Raw genomic sequence first — 17,267 nt, 5'->3', positions numbered from 1 at the left:
AAAACAGTACAGTCTGATGTCGCCTCACGGGCACGCCTTTGCCCATGCGACAGACTGCATGGCCTCTGTGGCGGAATGCGCCAATGCCTAGAGGATCGTCCTTTCAGCTACTATGGACACTCATACTATGCATATGTTTTTGGACGACTCTCGCACGCTGTATGACGGATGAAGCCATAGCAGCCCTAAGGTAACTTTGTGCCATATTGCGCATACAGCCGCGTGCGCTCGCTAATGATACCAGGCAAGAAACACGCGATATATTCGACCATGGCTACGACAGCTACATGAAACATGCATTCCCTGAAGACGAACTACGTCCACTTACATGTGCCCCTCTTACGCGTGACCGCTACAATCCTGCGCACATTGAAGTCAATGACGTCCTGGGAAACTACTCTTTGACCCTGATCGATAGCTTATCCACCCTCGCCATCTTCGCCTCGACCCCGCCGCCCAGCAAAACAGGCGCCAACAGGCCCCTGGCAGAATTTCAAGATGGTGTCAAGCTCCTGGTAGAAAACTACGGAGACGGAAGGCCCGGACCAAGTGGCCAAGGGGCAAGATCAAGAGGCTTTGACCTGGACAGCAAAGTGCAAGTCTTCGAAACCGTCATCCGCGGAGTTGGGGGTCTGCTGAGTGCGCATCAATTTGCGGTTGGAGATTTGCCAATTCGTGGCTACAAACCTACACCGGAGCGCAAGGACGGCAAAGAAGGAATTGTATGGCCGAACGGATTCGTGTATGATGGGCAATTGCTACGTTTGGCCAGAGACTTGGCAGAGCGTCTCTTGCCAGCCTTCAATACACCCACTGGACTGCCATATCCCCGGGTCAATCTGCGTCATGGCGTTCCTTTCTACGCCAAATCTCCGCATAACATGGATGCCGAACACGGACAGTGTGGAAGAGATCCTAATGATAAAGGGACCGAAGTTACCGAGACCTGTAGCGCCGGAGCGGGAAGTCTGGTTCTGGAGTTCACCGTCCTGAGCCGGCTGACGGGCAATCCTCGGTATGAGCAATTGGCCAAGAAGGCTTTCTGGGCAGTTTGGCAGCGCAAAAGCAGTATTGGGCTGATTGGTGCCGGTATCGATGCCGAAACTGGACAATGGGTGAATGCCTACACGGGCATTGGGGCAGGAATCGACAGCTTTTTCGAGTATGCCCTCAAGTCGCATATCTTACTCTCCGGCCTGCCTTATGACGAAGCCAATGCTGCCACTGACTCCCCCGACGCCTTTCTTACTGCTTGGCTTGATGCGCATGACAGCATCAAACGACAAATCTATCGCGGCGCACAGCATCACCATCCCCACTATGCCCAAGTAGATCTTTACACTGGCGCCATTAGGGCATTCTGGATTGACAGTCTCAGTGCATTTTACCAGGGGCTATTGACCCTGGCTGGTGAACTGGATGAGGCCATCGAGACACACTTACTGTACACTGCGCTGTGGACGCGATACTCTGCGATGCCTGAGAGATGGTCGACTGCAACTGGCGGCATCGAGCATGGTTTACGCTGGTGGGGCGGTCGGCCAGAGTGGATTGAATCGACCTGGTACCTTTATCAAGCGACCAAAGACCCGTGGTATCTCCATGTAGGAGAAATGGCGCTTCGCGACATCAAGAGGCGTTGCTGGACCAAGTGTGGATGGGCGGGCCTGCAGGACGTGCGCACTGGTGAACTCAATGATCGCATGGAAAGCTTCTTTCTGGGCGAGACTGTGAAGTACCTCTTCTTGCTCTTCGACCCATCGCATCCGCTTAACAAATGGGATGCACCCTTTGTCTTTACGACAGAGGGACATCCTCTGATCATACCCAAACGCCTAAGGTCAAAGAAAAAGACGGCATCTAAGCTTCAGTCTGACGGGCAGACGGCTGAAACGTGCCCTCTCCCGCCAGCCCACTTGCCATTCAGTATTTCGGCGACTGCGGCTCGTCCTGATGTCTACCATGCGGCAAGTCTGGCAAAGTTGCATTTGATGCCGACGATTGAGACACTGGACTCGCCGTTGGTGGAATTCAACGCAGATCATCCCAGCATCTCAATGTCAGATGTTCGGTCGCCTTCAAACTACACATACTACCCATGGACTCTGCCTCCTGAGCTTGTTCCGCACAACGCTACTAGCTCATCCATGGCGGTTCGGTCAACGTTTGATTTGACGTTTCCCAATATGCCGAGCACATCGCTAGTTGGGGCGCTCCAGAGAGTACAAGAAGGAATCCTCGTCAACTCGATCAGTGGACTGCGGTTTGGCATGGTGCGCGAGCTTGACCAAATGCCTGCAATGGACAGTGCGGTTGAGATGGACGAGCAGTTTCGTATTTATGCCATTTCCAACATTGCCCTGGGACGCGACGAGAAGGTGTTCATGTCGCGATCCACCATGGACAATTTCAATCCACTCGATCCCTTCTTTACTCGGACACGAGACGCTCAGGTCCTGGACTTGGTGATTGATGTCCCGCCAGAGCCGACGTCTGTAGTGTCGAGTGTACTGTCTGACCTGGTCAACGACGTACTTGATGGGACAGGCAACTTGTCTGATATGGATGTTGCGGATGCGGTTGAGTTTGAAGTTGACGCGGAGGCGCTCAAAAGTGAGCCTTCATATCTTTCCAGCCTCCTTTCGTCGCTACAGGCTCTGTTGTCTGCTCCGATGCCTACATCGACGTCGACAGCATCGTGGTCTGGAGGTAGGGATCGGCAGCTTACGAAACGGTATTCTCTAGCGGCAGCGCTCCCGACTGGTCCTGGTGCAGTACCGATGCCGGATACGAAAGATGCAGATCTATCGTACAGCGCGGATAAGGCACTAGCGTGGAAAAAGATCTACGTGCATCCTACTACGCTGTGCAACGAGCGACTCGGAGCGGAGACTGCGAAGCAGTATCAAGTGATTGTGATACCTCGGGGCGACTGCTCGTTTTCTACAAAGCTTCACAATGTGCCTGCATACCCGCCAAGCAGCGCATCTCTACAGCTTGTGGTTATCGTTAGTTTTCCCGAACACGAGGATGGCTACAGTGATGGAGGACGGGCACCCGCTCAACCACTGCTAGACGAAGCACAGCATACGCCGACGGGGATGCTGCGGCCGAACCCTGTACCGCTGGTCATGGTGGGAGGAGGGCAAGCGACCATGGACAAGCTGAAGAGAGCCAGCGGGATGGGGATGAGAAGACGATATCACTTCCGCAGTCAGGGGGTCAAGATTGGGAACCTGATTGTGTTGTAATAGGGATATGGGAGTGTGGCTGTGGCTGTGGCTGTGGCTGTGGCTTGACCGTGGCTGTGGCTGTGGCTTGCGGGTATGTTGGAGGGGGAAGGGTCCGGTTGAATACTTATTCTAAGTACTAATGCCAAAGATGGAATCAAGATTGACACGACCCAGGGTCCAGTTGCAGCGTGGACGTTTGGCTGTCGCACTTGTCACCCGCCTCGGTCCGTTGTGATGTTGTCATAAGTCAGGGGCGGCGGCGATCTCCTCGGCTCGCGCGATGACAAGCACGACATGCCTTTCCGCTTTAGGGAGGTAGAGCAGCCTTGGGCACGTGCTCATCTAACATCGCCGCATCTTGTCTGGTGTTTGGTTGCAGCATCTGGAGCTGTATCGGAAGCCGACCACAAGGAGAAGTTGGCTATATTGACCACGTCCACAAACGGCAGGATACGCCTTTTGTCTCTTGTCTTTGCTCGACCACCTGGTGGCGACTTGTTATCATCGTCTTGGGGTTGGCTCAGCCCTGCATACACGGCATACTACATACCAACTGTACACCCTCACCACCCTCACAGTCTCCACCTTGATGCTCACAGGGCGTCGGGCCTGAGCCTGGCCGGACGAGCTGTGGCCACGATGATGCGCCTCCGCCGTGTCTCTTTGATCTCCAGTGTTCCTGTGCAGCCATGAGGACGGCGTGGTGGGGGCCTCGCAAAAGCATGCTACCGCCAAACGGGCAGGAGGCGACGCCGCCAAGTCCTGCTATCGCGCAGCAATAGCGTGCAATCGTACAGGCTCCACCACACACATGTACCCTACCTATCCAAACCCTCGACATGCCCGCAACCACTACAACCGCCTCAGGCGCATTTCCGCCCTTGGGGAAGCTGAGCAGCTGTGGGGTTCAGCTATACGGGTTCCTGCAGGCTACTGCTGCGAGCAAAAGCACTGCCATGGTCTCATTGCTTGTGCTGGCCTTCCTGTTACAGGCCCCCAGTCCAGGGGTCCCCATATGTACATTTATGCTATACATGTGGGAGCGGAAATAACTATACACCATCCCGCGCCTGTAGCTGCATCTGGAAGGTCCGCCATCTCTCCTCTATATTGTTAGCATACCGATCGGCCAATTTCCTACCTTTCCTGCCTCTTTCTACCAAGTTGCCAAGCAAATCGTTTAACTGGCTCCCGTACGCTTGGGTATAGACTACGCATGAGGCGAGGCTAAGAAAGGAAGCCGGTGATACATCGCTCCTCGTGTAGGCGCCGTTGCCACCAAACGTGATCCACCAAAGCCTGCCCGGCATCGCACCGACACCCTGGCCCACTGCCATCTGCTAGACGTGAATAGGCTGCTTTGGTAGTCACCGTAGCGAGGGAGGCCTACATACAACTTCTATAAGACTCACGCCCTACGCCCTCAGCTGTGTCATCATCCACATCTCGCCACCCTCTCTTCCTTCGTTCCCTCTTCCCTCTACTTCGTCATGCGGTCCACACTTCTCGCTTCGCTGGCTTCGCTGTCGGCCATTGGCGTCTATGGCCATCCCCACACCAGCCACAGCCAGAACGGACTTAGCAAGAGGGCCATCAACCTCGATGCTTTCCGTATCAAGCATGCTGCCCAGTACATGAATGTCACTGAGGTCCAGGAGGATCCCACCATCGAATCCTCAATCACCAAGCGTGCAACTGCTCAGGAAACTGCCGACGAATTGGTCAAGGCTACTGTACCCGGTGCTACATTCCGTCTTGCGGGAGACTCGTATGTCGGTGACAATGGCATTGCCCACTTTTACTACAAGCAGACCGCCAACGGTCTGGACATTGACTCGGCCGACTTCAACGTCAACGTACGTCCCATGAATTCTCACTCAAATCCGACACGACTAACACGCTCTAGGTCGGTCGTGATGGCCGTATCTTCTCGTTTGGAAACTCTTTCTACAAGGGCGAAATCCCAGCACCACCACCAAGTCTGGGCAAGCGTGACTCTGCTGAGCCTGTAGATGCCCTCAAGTCGGCCGTCAAGATTCTCTCCCTTCCCGTGTCTGCCGACTTGGCTGCTGCTGAACCCCAGCAAGAAGCCAACACATTCACCATCAAGAAGACGAGCGGCTGTGTCAAGGACCCAGAAGCACGCCTTGTCTACCTTATCAACCAAGAGGGCAAGCTCTCCCTCACCTGGAGGATCGAGACCGACATCCTGAGCAACTGGCTTCTCACCTACGTAGACGCAGAGACCGGCGACAAGGTCCATGCTGCCGTTGACTACTCTGCCGATGCCACCTACAATGTCTAGTAAGTTATCGCCATTACGATAGGCTCGTGCATTGCTGAATCTCTCCTCTTTCTAGCCCCTGGGGTATCACTAGCCCAGACGAGGGAAGCCGAAAGCTTATCAAGGATCCCGAGTACAAGCCAGCCAGTGAATTTGGATGGCACAGTGACGGTACGACCACGTACAAAACAACCCGTGGTAACAACGCAGTTGCACACACCAACTGGAACAACCAACAAAGCAACCTTATCACTCTGCCACGTCCCAACGTACCCAATGACATCTACGATTTCGCCTACTCACCTGCTACCTCGGACTGGAAGTCCTACGGTAATGCCTCAATCACCCAGCTCTACTACACTTCGAACAAGTACCACGATCTCCTCCACGTACTAGGCTTCAACGAGAAGGCTGGTAACTTTGAGGCTAACAACAACGGCGCTGGTGGCCTCGGTGCCGACTTTGTCTACCTCAACGCTCAAGACGGAGACAGGACCGACAACGCAAACTTTGCTACACCACCAGATGGCCAAGCCCCACGCATGCGCATGTACATGTTCACCTCCACCACACCCTGGCGCGACTGCTCCTTTGATGCCGGTGTCGTTATCCACGAGTACACGCACGGCCTCTCCAACCGTCTGACCGGTGGCCCAGCCAACTCAGCCTGCCTCAGTCTGTTCGAATCCGGTGGCATGGGCGAAGGCTGGAGCGACGCCTACGCAACCGCCATCCGCCTCAAGGCCAAGGACACCCGCGCCACCAACTACCCAATCGGCGAATGGGTCACTGGCAAGCCCGAAGGCATCCGCCGCGCCCTCTACTCGACCAGCATGACCGTCAACCCCCAGGTCTACTCTGACAGCGACAGCGCCACCGCCGTCCACCAAATCGGCAACATCTGGGCCTCAATGCTCTACGAAGTCCTCTGGAACCTCATTGACAAGCACGGCAAGAACGACGCCGACCTCCCCACCTTCAACGCAAAGGGCGTCCCCACCGACGGCAAGTACCTCGCCATGAAGCTCTGGCTCGACGGAATGGCCCTCCAGCCCTGCAACCCTACCTTTGTCTCTGCCCGAGACGCCATCCTCGATGCCGACAAGGCGCTCACCGGTGGCGAGAACCAGTGTGAAATCTGGAAGGGTTTCGCCAAGCGCGGTCTCGGTCAGGGTGCTATTTACAACGCTACCAAGCGCACAAACAGCTTCGTTGTTCCTACCGGTGTGTGCAAATAAGCGTGAATGAAAGTACGGGAATATGAAAATGATGGATTTTCCTTCCTGGTTCGTTGTATATATTTTTTGTATTATCTTTTTTTTTGTGGAGAGGGGAGTATCTTGGGTTACGTATATGAGGAACCCTTCCCCCCCCCCCTTGTATTTTTGTTGGGGATGAAACAGGGGAGTTACGCCAATTGGCTATTTTTTTTTCGAGGCAAATGAATGAGCATATTTTACCTAGTTACTTCATATTTTGTTTTCCCTGCGAACTGGAAAATGCATATCTTGGTGAAACTTTGGTTTTGAAAAATGTAAAAGCAGAGAGAGAAAAGAGATACAATTCAGGGCTTTCTCAAATTTTGGACAAGGAGGGGATAGTGTACAATGAATAGATATCCAAGAGAGAAACAGACATTCTCCTACCATCTACAACACATCTAAAAAAAACATTATCCAAACTCGAGTTGCTTTACTTGATCATCTTGGAAGATGCGTCGTGCTCTGTCGCATCATCATCCACATCGTCGTCCCATTCGTCTCTCCTCACCCCGCTCTGCTCAGCCACCGAAGCTCCAGCCACAGGCGCGACAGGGGCATCCTCGTCACTCTCATCATCGAATGCTGCAGGGTCTGCCAACGGCTGGCTCTCCGGATCCGCGCTTCCCCTCTCCGGGCTCCTCCTCGTTGGCGCCCCTTCTACGCCCTCGTCAGCAGATACCGAGATGCCTCGCCGTCCCCACTTATTGTGCGGTTGTGTCGAGTCGTTTCGCTGGCCGCCAGTTTCCTCGTCGTAGTCAAAGTCCATGCTCTTTCTGCCCACAAAGCGCCCGACAAGCCATCCTCGGCCCAGATCCTCTGAATCCACCACTCCGCCGTGTCGGAGCTTGACGCGCTGACGTGTGTAGTACACCCATGCAAAGTCGATCATGAGGGCTGTTTGGATAGAGCCCCAGACCCATGATGTAGGGTCGCGGTAGTGATCCTCGTTGGTGCCGCGTACAATCCAATTGAGCACATAGAGAAAGCGGTACGTGCCCAGTGCGACAAGGTAGTATGAGTCGATGACGGTGGGGACGGTAGTTTGGCGCAAGAGGAGGAGTTGAGGGATGATGCAGACGGATTCGAGAATTTCAGAAAAGACCCAGAGAAACTATTTTTGGTTGCGGTTAGCTCGGTCGTTTTGGTGCTTTCTAGCAGAATGAGAAAACTAACCTTGAGGAAACTGCTATGACCAATAAGGGTCTTCTTGAAGATGAGATACCAAAGAGGGGTGATGATGATGCTCCCAAGCAGACAGTACATGCCAAATTTCCACGCCTTTTCCCGCTCTCTTGTGCGCGCATATACACTCGTCATAAGAAAGATGATGTATAAAGAAGATAGAGTGTAGAAGATCTAATCCCAGTCAGTCCGCTAGTTGCCAGCGTGGACAGATCCGAGCGCGCCCTACCTTGAGGGAGAAGTTCCATGTGTGCCATACATCCTTCGTAGCCGAGGAGGTGAATATATCAAGGTATCGCGTGCTAAATACGAGTGCGTAGAGGACTTGAGTGATGAGGGACACGCCTGTGTAGTATGTTAGCAATGCTGCGACCGGTAGCCTATGGCTAGTCCAACCCACCCTCTGCACTGCTGTTCGCGTGTATGGCCCATATCAATATGAGCTTGGATGAGGTATGCGAGACATCGCCGAGGATGTGGAAGAGGTTGAACCCCATGTTGGGGACGGAATGCGGTGTGCGACGGCTACACAGTAAGAGGCCTGTGGCCGGCGTATCGGGTTCAGGGTTCGATGTCGGCACCGCGTGCCAGCACTGTTCTTTGTGATGAGGGATTCCAGTACGGGCCGGCCCAGCGCCACCTGTTGGGAGATTCGGGAATCGGAGATGAGAAATAGCAGAGATATGGATAGGTTGCGTGGATGGTGATGCGTTGTGGAGCTGATGGCTCGCGTCCGCATACGCAAGCTACCAGGTATCCGTAACGGCTTGGCGGTACCCCGGAGTCCGGCAATCCACTAAGCCCAATGCAGCATGGCGGATAGAGGGGGTCCGTCAGCATGGGATTCTAAGGCTGACCTACGCATCTTCTAGCCCTGGCAATCCATGGCCTAGCCTCGACAGCCACACAAGGAGATTGACTACAAGACAGGACTACATGGCTTACCCATTTGTACGGAGATATTCAAACACACCCTTTGACGTCCTTCCGTGACTTGCTAGAGCGATGTGACCAAACTGTCCGCCTAACCTTGGCAGCAAGGTTCCTTGTGCAGTCTTCATCATAATAACTATGACTAGCGTATTCTAGCAACTAAAATCGCAATCATGTCCGTTCATAGACATTGTATATCTGCTATCGACATTGCTATATCTTGTAGTAGCATAGCGGCGGATGAAGGCTTTTGCCTCAATCTGTTGAAGTTCTTACACAGATATACGAGATGCACGGAGCCGAGAAAGCTCAACAGATTATCATCTCATTCGTTGCATTCTAACGCATGTATCTGACCATTGATAAAACGACCAAAAGGGTTAACATTGAGCATGTGGATTCGCTCCAGCATGTTTGCTACTCGAAATGCAGTGGGCCACCACCACATTACAGTTGACGATCTGGCTTGGAGGATGTGCCACAGCCGGAGCAACAGGATCGACAGCATGGGCAAACAAATGCGTTCCCATTGGCATGTTGTCCCAAAATAGATTGTCGGGAAACCTACTGCTTTACGATTTCTTCTCTGCTCATCTCGTTTCGCAATGGGGCCTCTTACGGGAGAGTCCATCGAGGCTCATGCAAGGCCTGCAAGGCCTGCAAGGCGTCCAACGTGGCACATGCGACAGCGGATGACAACAGCTTTTGGAGTAGCTCTGGAATGATGCAGAGACCGGCCCATGTTGACGAAATGTCTCCAATCATTAGTTGCAGTCACTGCAATCTTGACGGACCCTGAAACTCGTGACTTGGCCGAAGTGAGTAGCATAGCGCGTCATCTCGTCGTATTCTTGATGCACATACAAGGCCCTAGACCCTCCATCATGGTTGCTGGCCACGTTTGCGGCGTAGCTGCTGCAAGTGTTGGGATTGGGGACACACACAAATGCACTTTCCTACCACATTCCAGTAACCTTCTCTTTGTAAGCGCCGAAGAAGCCGAGGGCGAGATGATGGTTAAGACAAGGCAGATTGTGCTAGGAATGAGTAAAGATAGATGCTTAGAGTGGCGGTGGAAGACTTGTAATACTGAAGAGTGGCTGTATCAATGTTGGTGAGGCAGTGTAGAGAAAGCGTTGCGATGCGGCACGATGCGGCACGGTGCGGCAGCGAAGTTTAACGCGCAGCCGCCAAACAGAAGCCAATGTTCTGCTTTTAGGAACTAGCACGGACAGGAAAAAAGCCTGAGACCTGGAAGGCGTCAGGAGAGTCCCGCAGACACGGATTCGTCGGCCATGGTCAGTGGTGGACCTGACGAGCGAAGACGATGAGCAGGCGACAGCAAGGGAGCGGGGTGGAATGGAGATGGACACAATCAGAGGCTTTAGCCGACCGACAACGCACAGTCTAGGAGGACTAGTAGAGATGGGACCATGAGGGTGGGGTGTGACCAGCAGCAGCTTGGTCCGTCAATCAAGTCGGCCCAGTACCGGGTCGCTGAGGCCATGGTGTGGGGCGATTGTTGACACGGAGGGCACGCGCACTGGCTGGCGATATGAATATGTTAGTGGTGGTGGCAGTGATCATCGAGGCTTGCGTGTATGAGTGGTGGTTGAGGGGGACGAAGCGAAGGAGGAGGAGAGTTGGGGAGGAAGGGCGGAGGGGAGGAAGGGTGGGTGGCACGAATACGGCGAATTAGCGGCCTTTAGCCAGCCGAGTGGAGATTAGCGGCCAATGGCAGCTACCCCATCCACGCATTTAAGCGCCTTTGTGTCCACGACCACCAAGCTTACCCTCCTCATGCAGGCCTATTTGCTCGCTTTCACCTCTATTCACGCGGCACAGTCGTCCTGCACACCGAATGGGAAGACACGGCCTGGCCAAATCTCGTCCTGCTGCACCATGGACTGCCCCCCTTGTTGTCGGCATCCTATGACGCCGCCAGCTCAGGCGGGCTCGTCAATATCACGCTGCAGCGGCGGAGGGAAATTATCCTCTGGCAACGTCCTGTTTCCGTAAAAAAACAACTCGCAGCAGAGAAGAAGAGCCCGACGTCACCAGGCCGGCCGCCTGAACCAGCGTTGCATCCGGTGGTCCCAGTCGTTGAACCGTCGTTTACAGACGGCGCGGCACGCACACGAGCATTGCGGCGACGAGGCCACTATTGCTATGTATGTCCATGGCGGCTGGCCAGTGGGGCTGAATGGCAATGGCAAGGCTGGGCTTGCGCCTGCACGTTGACTTGTACGCCATGATCATCGCCGTTGTCGTAGACCGCGCCCACATGGAGTGAACCCAGTATGCCGTTCCGGGTCAGCAAATGGGTCGGACACAACCGTCGACTGACCATGCATGCCTAGCCAATTCGCGGCTCAAGCGCAACGCAGTGCAGCCGGGGTCTCTGCCGCCATACCGTGACGAGCCAGCCTGGACAGCAGGGTGAATGCCCGGGGCGCTAACGTGCAGGCCTGACAGTCAATGCGCGCAGCACCCAATCCTTCCAGGCCTACCGGGGGCACGATACAGTCGATGCACTAGAGAGTAACCTGCACAACCTGTCCGCTATACCATTACTATCTTGATAAATATGACGGAGGCGTCCCCCTAGCCTAGTCGTCTACCTCGAGCCTAAACACCATCACTGCGCGCCTTGCCTTGCCCACCCTACTCTTGCTACTGCCCCGTCTTCCTTGCTTGCTGGCTTCATTGGCAACCAGCGTAGAAGAGGCGCAGCAAGAATAAGGCCCTTCACTCTCCCGCCAGGAATAGAGGCCATGTCGATTACACTTGAATGTGCTATCCCTCCTCCACACCTCTTCCAGTCAAGGTCATCCTCGTGGCAAAGTCCCTACCACAGCCATACTTACCCCGCCTCGACCCCCTCGCCTGCTCCCATGTCTCCTCAGTCGCTCCAGCCCTCAATGTCACATCTGCCGGAAAGTCCTCTACCCTCTCACGAGGCCATCCATGTCCCAGCCTCTGCATGGTATGGCCCCTCGATTTCGGCCCCCGAGTGCTCTAGTGAGGTTTGTACTTGATTCTTACCCTGCGACTGGTTACTCACATGCACCCACTTAGACTAGCTATGCCTCATACAACAACTACATTACTTCTCACACATCCTCTATCAATCTGTCGCCGCCAGCAACAGCGTTTCCTTATATGCCAAAACATCCGGGATCCGCAACACAGTTGGATCCATCTGTTACCCTGTCTCCAGGCACAGTCTACTCTCGAGACTCGGCGGTACCCGAGCCTGTCAGCCCATCAGAAGAGCCTCAGTCCGACCCAAGGTGTTCGTTACATCAGTCAACCATGCGTCTCGGGCCACAGTCACACCTACTGGACCGAAATCACAGTAGCTTGAGTAACTTGAATACCACAAGAGCGAACATCTCCTGGGCCATGAACCCCCTGGGCATCCACTCCAGTCATGAATCGTACTATCCGGCGTTTCCATCCCTGAACCATAGTCCTCGTCTGAGTGAACCGTCAGTAGAGCTATCAAACCAGATGGTCTCACCACAGCCACGGCGCATGTATACCCCTATTGCCCCTCTGCCACAAGAGACGCCTCGATCGCATAGCACCAAGAGGTACCATGAGGATGAAGAAGAAACACTCGACAGCTCTAAGCGTAGGAAGCGATCAGATTCGCAAACATCAACACAGTTTGAGTTGAGTGAGGAGGACAAGCTCCTGCTCAAGCTCAAGGAACAAGACTCTATGCCGTGGAAGGATATTGCAGCACGTTTCCAGACAGAACTGCAAAAGTCTTATCAGATACCTGCGCTACAGATGCGCTACAAGCGCCTAAGAGAACGGATGCGCGTCTGGACCGACACCGACCGTAAAGCACTACGTATGGCGCACGAGTACTGGTTACAAAACAAGTTTGAGATCATTGCGCAAAAGGTATGTGTCAATTGTAGCAATTGAAGTGCATAGCTTACCAATCTCATAGATGTTGGAGTTTGGTGCGCAAGAGAAATGGACAGCACGGCAATGCTCACGTCAATGGCAAATGATGGACCACCCACCATTGCCATATGCGCAGTTCGATCATCATGTTCAGCAGGGCTTTGCCCCTTACGCCATGAGTCCTATTGAGCCGCCGCCCAACAATTCCCTACCCTTCTTGCACACTTGAATGAGCTTTCCAGGTCGGGGGTATGACAGGCAAACTAGTCACAGTCGTGCCCCTTTACTTCTTCGTCTTCGTCTTCGTCTTCTCCTCCTTCTTCATCTCCGTCTTATCCATCCTCCTCTCATGAATTATTCGCCGGAATGATAACAAGCGCTTCGCCTGATACGATGCGGCACGGGCATGGCGTTTTCCAGAAAAAACGGGCGGCTTGCACAGGAGATTGGGGCGTGGCTGGCAGCGGCAAACGAGCACTGCGCACCGCCCTTTTCCAAGACTTACAGATCCATATTTTCCTCTTCACTAGATACCCTTGCTTAAGGTCAGCAATGACCGATGTTGTAACGATCCATTCTTTTCTACCGATTGCCACACCAGGTGATCCCTTTCTCCATCATGCCTTATGCACCCATTTTAGACTCAAACGGCGCAAGCCTACGTACGCACATTCGGTCGCACATTCAATAAACGAACCTACAAGACTCTCTAAACAGGCAAAAACATTCTATTCCAAATAAGCTTACCCAGTGCCCTGCACCTTTACTCCGCACCGTCCCTGCCCAACATGCACAAAACACCTACGCCGCAATCTGCAAAGGAAGAAAAAGACTGGCCTTTGGCCGCGCCGCAAATCGCCCCAAAAAATGCATCAATGACTAGCAGCGGCGCAACACCACCCTCCATGACTGGGCCTCTCTGTCTACAACCGCCAAACCGGGGCACGGAATAATTCCACACACCCCATGCCGCAGTAAAATACGCATCCCTCTTCCTTCACCCGCGCGGTTGCCCAACATAACCTATGCGTAGTATGCGCCAAAAGCGGCACACACACACACACACACACACATACGTACCCCTCTCACGCTCTAACCATCTCCCTCTCTCTGATGATGACTCTACCATACTCCCACCCTACCCTACCCTACCCTCCCCTTCGCTTCCCTCACTGCCGCTTTTTCTAAAAAAACTGCGCCGTACGCCATTCGGCCCGTTTCCCAACCGTCGATAGCGCTATACAATAACTTACGTGCCACACACACACACACACACACACACACACACATACGTACCTCCGCGCGTGCAGAAAAAAAAGCCTCCCAGCCGTTTACTAGCACAAAGTAGCGGCTTCTTGCTGTTGCGGGCAACATGTGATTGCGAGCACATGCGCGCGCGCTCGCACGCGCGGGTGCGAGGGCCCGGATGGGCGGGTTGGGGGAAGTGTTGCCGCGAAGAGGACTTACTTTGGACAAACGTAGGACTTGACTGGGTAGTACTAGCGTGATTTGAAGGGCAGGAGACCTGGGGAGAGAGGGGTGTGGGTGGGTTCCACACACACACACACACACACACACTCACACTCACACACATACTCTCAGCAAGAGTACTTTGTGGGTTTGTGGGTTGCACGTGTGAAGAAGAGTATCAGGGGATTGAGCCTTTTTTGGGATAGTGCTGGGTTGTGGGAGGGTGGTGTGGCTCGGGTAGAGTTGCGTGTGCGCGGGAAGGCTTGGGAGGCGAGGTTCGCGCGTGGATATGGCGCTGGGTGTTTTTTCTTCGGGAATACATGTAGGGATAGGGTAGGAAGGGATAGAGCGCGCGCTTGCGAGATTTTGACAAGGGGACATATGATTGGTACTGGTATTCTATCATGTGTGTTTTTGATATACTACATGTGTGTGCATGTGGCTGGACCAATGCCAGATGGCGCCTTGGTCTACACTACCACTATAGGTTTGCGACGAGTTCCACTTCTTTTTGGTGGTACAAGCAATTTCTGTATAGGGTTTGCTTCATCGCGATTTGGGGTATGAGTGACGCACAGGGCGGGAAGAATGCAAGGGCAAGTGGTCTCGGATGATGCACATCGTACATACCTGGCCAAAGCAAGTGAATATGCACCCCTGCATCCAAGATCTGAATGCGGAAATCTCACATTCCTATTGAGTCGTTTTACTCTCACCGGATCTGAAGAGGTTGGGTGTGGTGATTGCGATTGGAAGGAGTATGCTTGCCAGGCCATGTCGCTGACCAGCTGGATGAAGTTTCTCTTTTATCGATGACCATACTAATGACCATATTTGTCTTGCCACAATGGCTGTGCTAGATGTCTGACAGTGGGATTTAGAGGTTGCAATGTCTCTGGCAGAGAGGACAGGAGTCTGAAGCATGTATGAGCCGAGAGTATCCGTCCAAATATGTTCCCGCTACCTCGCATGCCGAAGTCATGAATTACTTCTGGATATCGTTAGCCATAGAGGCCCATGGTAAAGGCAGTGGTCGCGCGCTCTTGACATGTCCCTACGCCGTATCCTATTGAGAAATGTCTTCAATTTTTGATGGACATGTGATGTCGTTGTATTTTTTTCAGCGCACATGTGTAAGCAGACGTCTCGCATCTTGGAGCTTTTCAGAGGAAATCGTCGAGACAGGATCCTCTAGATGTGCCGGCAGTTGCATCAAATACGACCTGACGTGTATCACTGCTCCTTCACTGTCGCCCACCAAGACTGAGAAGGCAAAAGTAGGCACACAACTATAGTGAGCCAGATCCAAGTAGGATAATGCGTCTTCTCGCTGTGACTGGCTGCCCTGATAGGAAATGTGATGAGGACGAATTTGCCATTTGCCATTTGCTCAGTGATTGCTCACAGCTTACTCGGGGAAGAGGGAAGTTTCACTCCACAAACTAGTAAGCTGACTTACATCCGCTCGCTAATGTCGTCGCGGACCGTGTCCAAGGCCGGTTCGCTGTGCGCATAAGCGGCTTACAGACTTGTGTTATAGGTTTCTAGCGGCCCGGCCGACCCTACGGCAAACCATGGGATGCCTGATAGCAGCTGGGCTCCAAATACTACGTCTAATGGGAAAGGAGTACGAGTAAGGAACCCCGGTGTCCGGGACCTTCTGGAAATCTTGATAGACTGCTTATTTTCTTACTCAAACCCTAGGAAATGTGACGAGACACGCTGTCAGCATTAAAGCAGGCGTAGTAAACCCCCACGCCCGCGAGTCGGTGTGCATCTCGCAGTTGCCCGGAGGCCATTGCGGTCTCAGATGGGTGGCTGTCGGCACTCGACAGCGGTCTTTGCTTTTCGTGTTCGTAGAGTCAGCACCCAATCGTGACTCGGCTGAGGAGCGCGGGAGGCCCAATGGCGTGCTCGGCGAACGTTACATTGGTCAATCCCCGAGAAGTCATCCACGTTGCTGAACGGGCGATAAGCCGAGAGTCAGTTTGGAGACTTGGATTTTGTGGAACCTTCCTGATAGAGCCATAGTCGAGATATATGTCGAGCCACAGAGCGAGCAAGGAGCCTGGGAACTCGAGGGGTAACTGGGAGGTTGACAACGGAGGGGCAAAGCGCTGTACTTGTGAAAGAGCACTCTCACTCTGGTCCAGCGCCTCGACCGGGTCCATGTTTCATGATCTGCGCCCTACATTAGCGAAGTGGTGTTTCCCTTCCTACGGGTTTGCATAATGGATTCGGCCGATAATCATAGGCGTTGTTGAACTGCAGTCCATTTAGCCGCACCATACAGGGTTCGTCGGCGGCAAGGAAGGCCGTCTGCTCGGGCTCGTGAGGTCATGCTGCACGTGTGCATCAGCATGCCTCCCCCACCCTCCCCTCTCTCCAGCTGATGAACGATTGCTCGAGCTTGCAAATCGTCTGGGTAGCAGGCTGACGGGCGGACAAAGCTCGAAGCCACGGCTGAAATCGATCTTCAAAACCAAGATGCGATCGGAAGCCATCGAGGATGGGTTGCACGACGTGTTTATCGGCTAATGTTGAAGAGCTGTTGAACGAGTCGAAGAGTCTGCCAAGCTCAGAAACGTAAGACATGTCCTGGGAATGTTGCCGAGGTGCGGAGTCAAACGCCGATCTACCGGTGAATACGGAGACGGATGAAGGCTGCAAGTGAATGTCCGCTTTGAGCAAGCGCATGTCCATGGTACAATGGCAAAGTGGCAGATGCAGACGAAAAGGTCCGGGAGCTTTGCAGACTTGTAAGCTCGTATAGGCATGCACGGTGGCTTCTAGCAGCGTCCACGATTAGGCACGGAATTGTGTGTACTTTGTTTTCGCCCCACTGACCTTCTTGTTCGGTATCTTCCCCAGATCTTCTTCGGCCCTTCTAGCGCTTATGGCGTCCGTCAAGTCGGGTGCCGTGCAGCTGAGGCCCGCGAAGCCGCCCAGGGTGCGCATGAGACTTGTAGACGCGACGCTTGT

The 17,267-nt window shown here is 53.7% G+C and overlaps 5 protein-coding genes across 5 annotated transcripts; 3 read left to right on the top strand and 2 right to left on the bottom strand.

Annotated features, from left to right (window-relative positions):
• Positions 1-44: 44 nt before the first annotated feature.
• Positions 45-3,251, top strand: COCVIDRAFT_83053 (glycoside hydrolase family 47 protein; the record flags this gene model as incomplete). Its single annotated transcript, XM_014707302.1, has 2 exons — positions 45-190; positions 245-3,251. The coding sequence occupies 2 exons, from the start codon at positions 45-47 to the stop codon at positions 3,249-3,251; spliced, it is 3,153 nt and encodes a 1,050-aa protein (XP_014562788.1).
• A 1,472-nt stretch (positions 3,252-4,723) lies between these two features.
• On the top strand, positions 4,724-6,755 carry COCVIDRAFT_83643 (hypothetical protein; the record flags this gene model as incomplete). Its single annotated transcript, XM_014707301.1, has 3 exons — positions 4,724-5,089; positions 5,140-5,537; positions 5,594-6,755. The coding sequence occupies 3 exons, from the start codon at positions 4,724-4,726 to the stop codon at positions 6,753-6,755; spliced, it is 1,926 nt and encodes a 641-aa protein (XP_014562787.1).
• A 454-nt stretch (positions 6,756-7,209) lies between these two features.
• COCVIDRAFT_83507 (hypothetical protein) lies at positions 7,210-8,458 on the bottom strand (the record flags this gene model as incomplete). The annotated part of the gene is made up of 4 exons (XM_014707300.1): positions 7,210-7,890; positions 7,953-8,135; positions 8,191-8,306; positions 8,362-8,458. The coding sequence occupies 4 exons, from the start codon at positions 8,456-8,458 to the stop codon at positions 7,210-7,212; spliced, it is 1,077 nt and encodes a 358-aa protein (XP_014562786.1).
• A 3,210-nt stretch (positions 8,459-11,668) lies between these two features.
• COCVIDRAFT_84010 (hypothetical protein) lies at positions 11,669-13,044 on the top strand (the record flags this gene model as incomplete). Its single annotated transcript, XM_014707299.1, has 3 exons — positions 11,669-11,920; positions 11,973-12,809; positions 12,859-13,044. The coding sequence occupies 3 exons, from the start codon at positions 11,669-11,671 to the stop codon at positions 13,042-13,044; spliced, it is 1,275 nt and encodes a 424-aa protein (XP_014562785.1).
• A 3,517-nt stretch (positions 13,045-16,561) lies between these two features.
• Positions 16,562-17,243, bottom strand: COCVIDRAFT_32647 (hypothetical protein; the record flags this gene model as incomplete). Its single annotated transcript, XM_014707150.1, has 3 exons — positions 16,562-16,694; positions 16,732-17,032; positions 17,099-17,243. 3 exons carry the CDS (start codon positions 17,241-17,243, stop codon positions 16,562-16,564), a joined length of 579 nt encoding a protein of 192 aa, XP_014562636.1.
• Between the last annotated feature and the right edge of the window lie 24 nt (positions 17,244-17,267).

The sequence above is a fragment of the Bipolaris victoriae genome (genome assembly GCF_000527765.1).
Source record: "Bipolaris victoriae FI3 unplaced genomic scaffold scaffold_0, whole genome shotgun sequence".
Lineage (NCBI taxonomy): Eukaryota > Fungi > Ascomycota > Dothideomycetes > Pleosporales > Pleosporaceae > Bipolaris > Bipolaris victoriae.
This window is presented reverse-complemented; position numbering and strand designations above follow the sequence as displayed.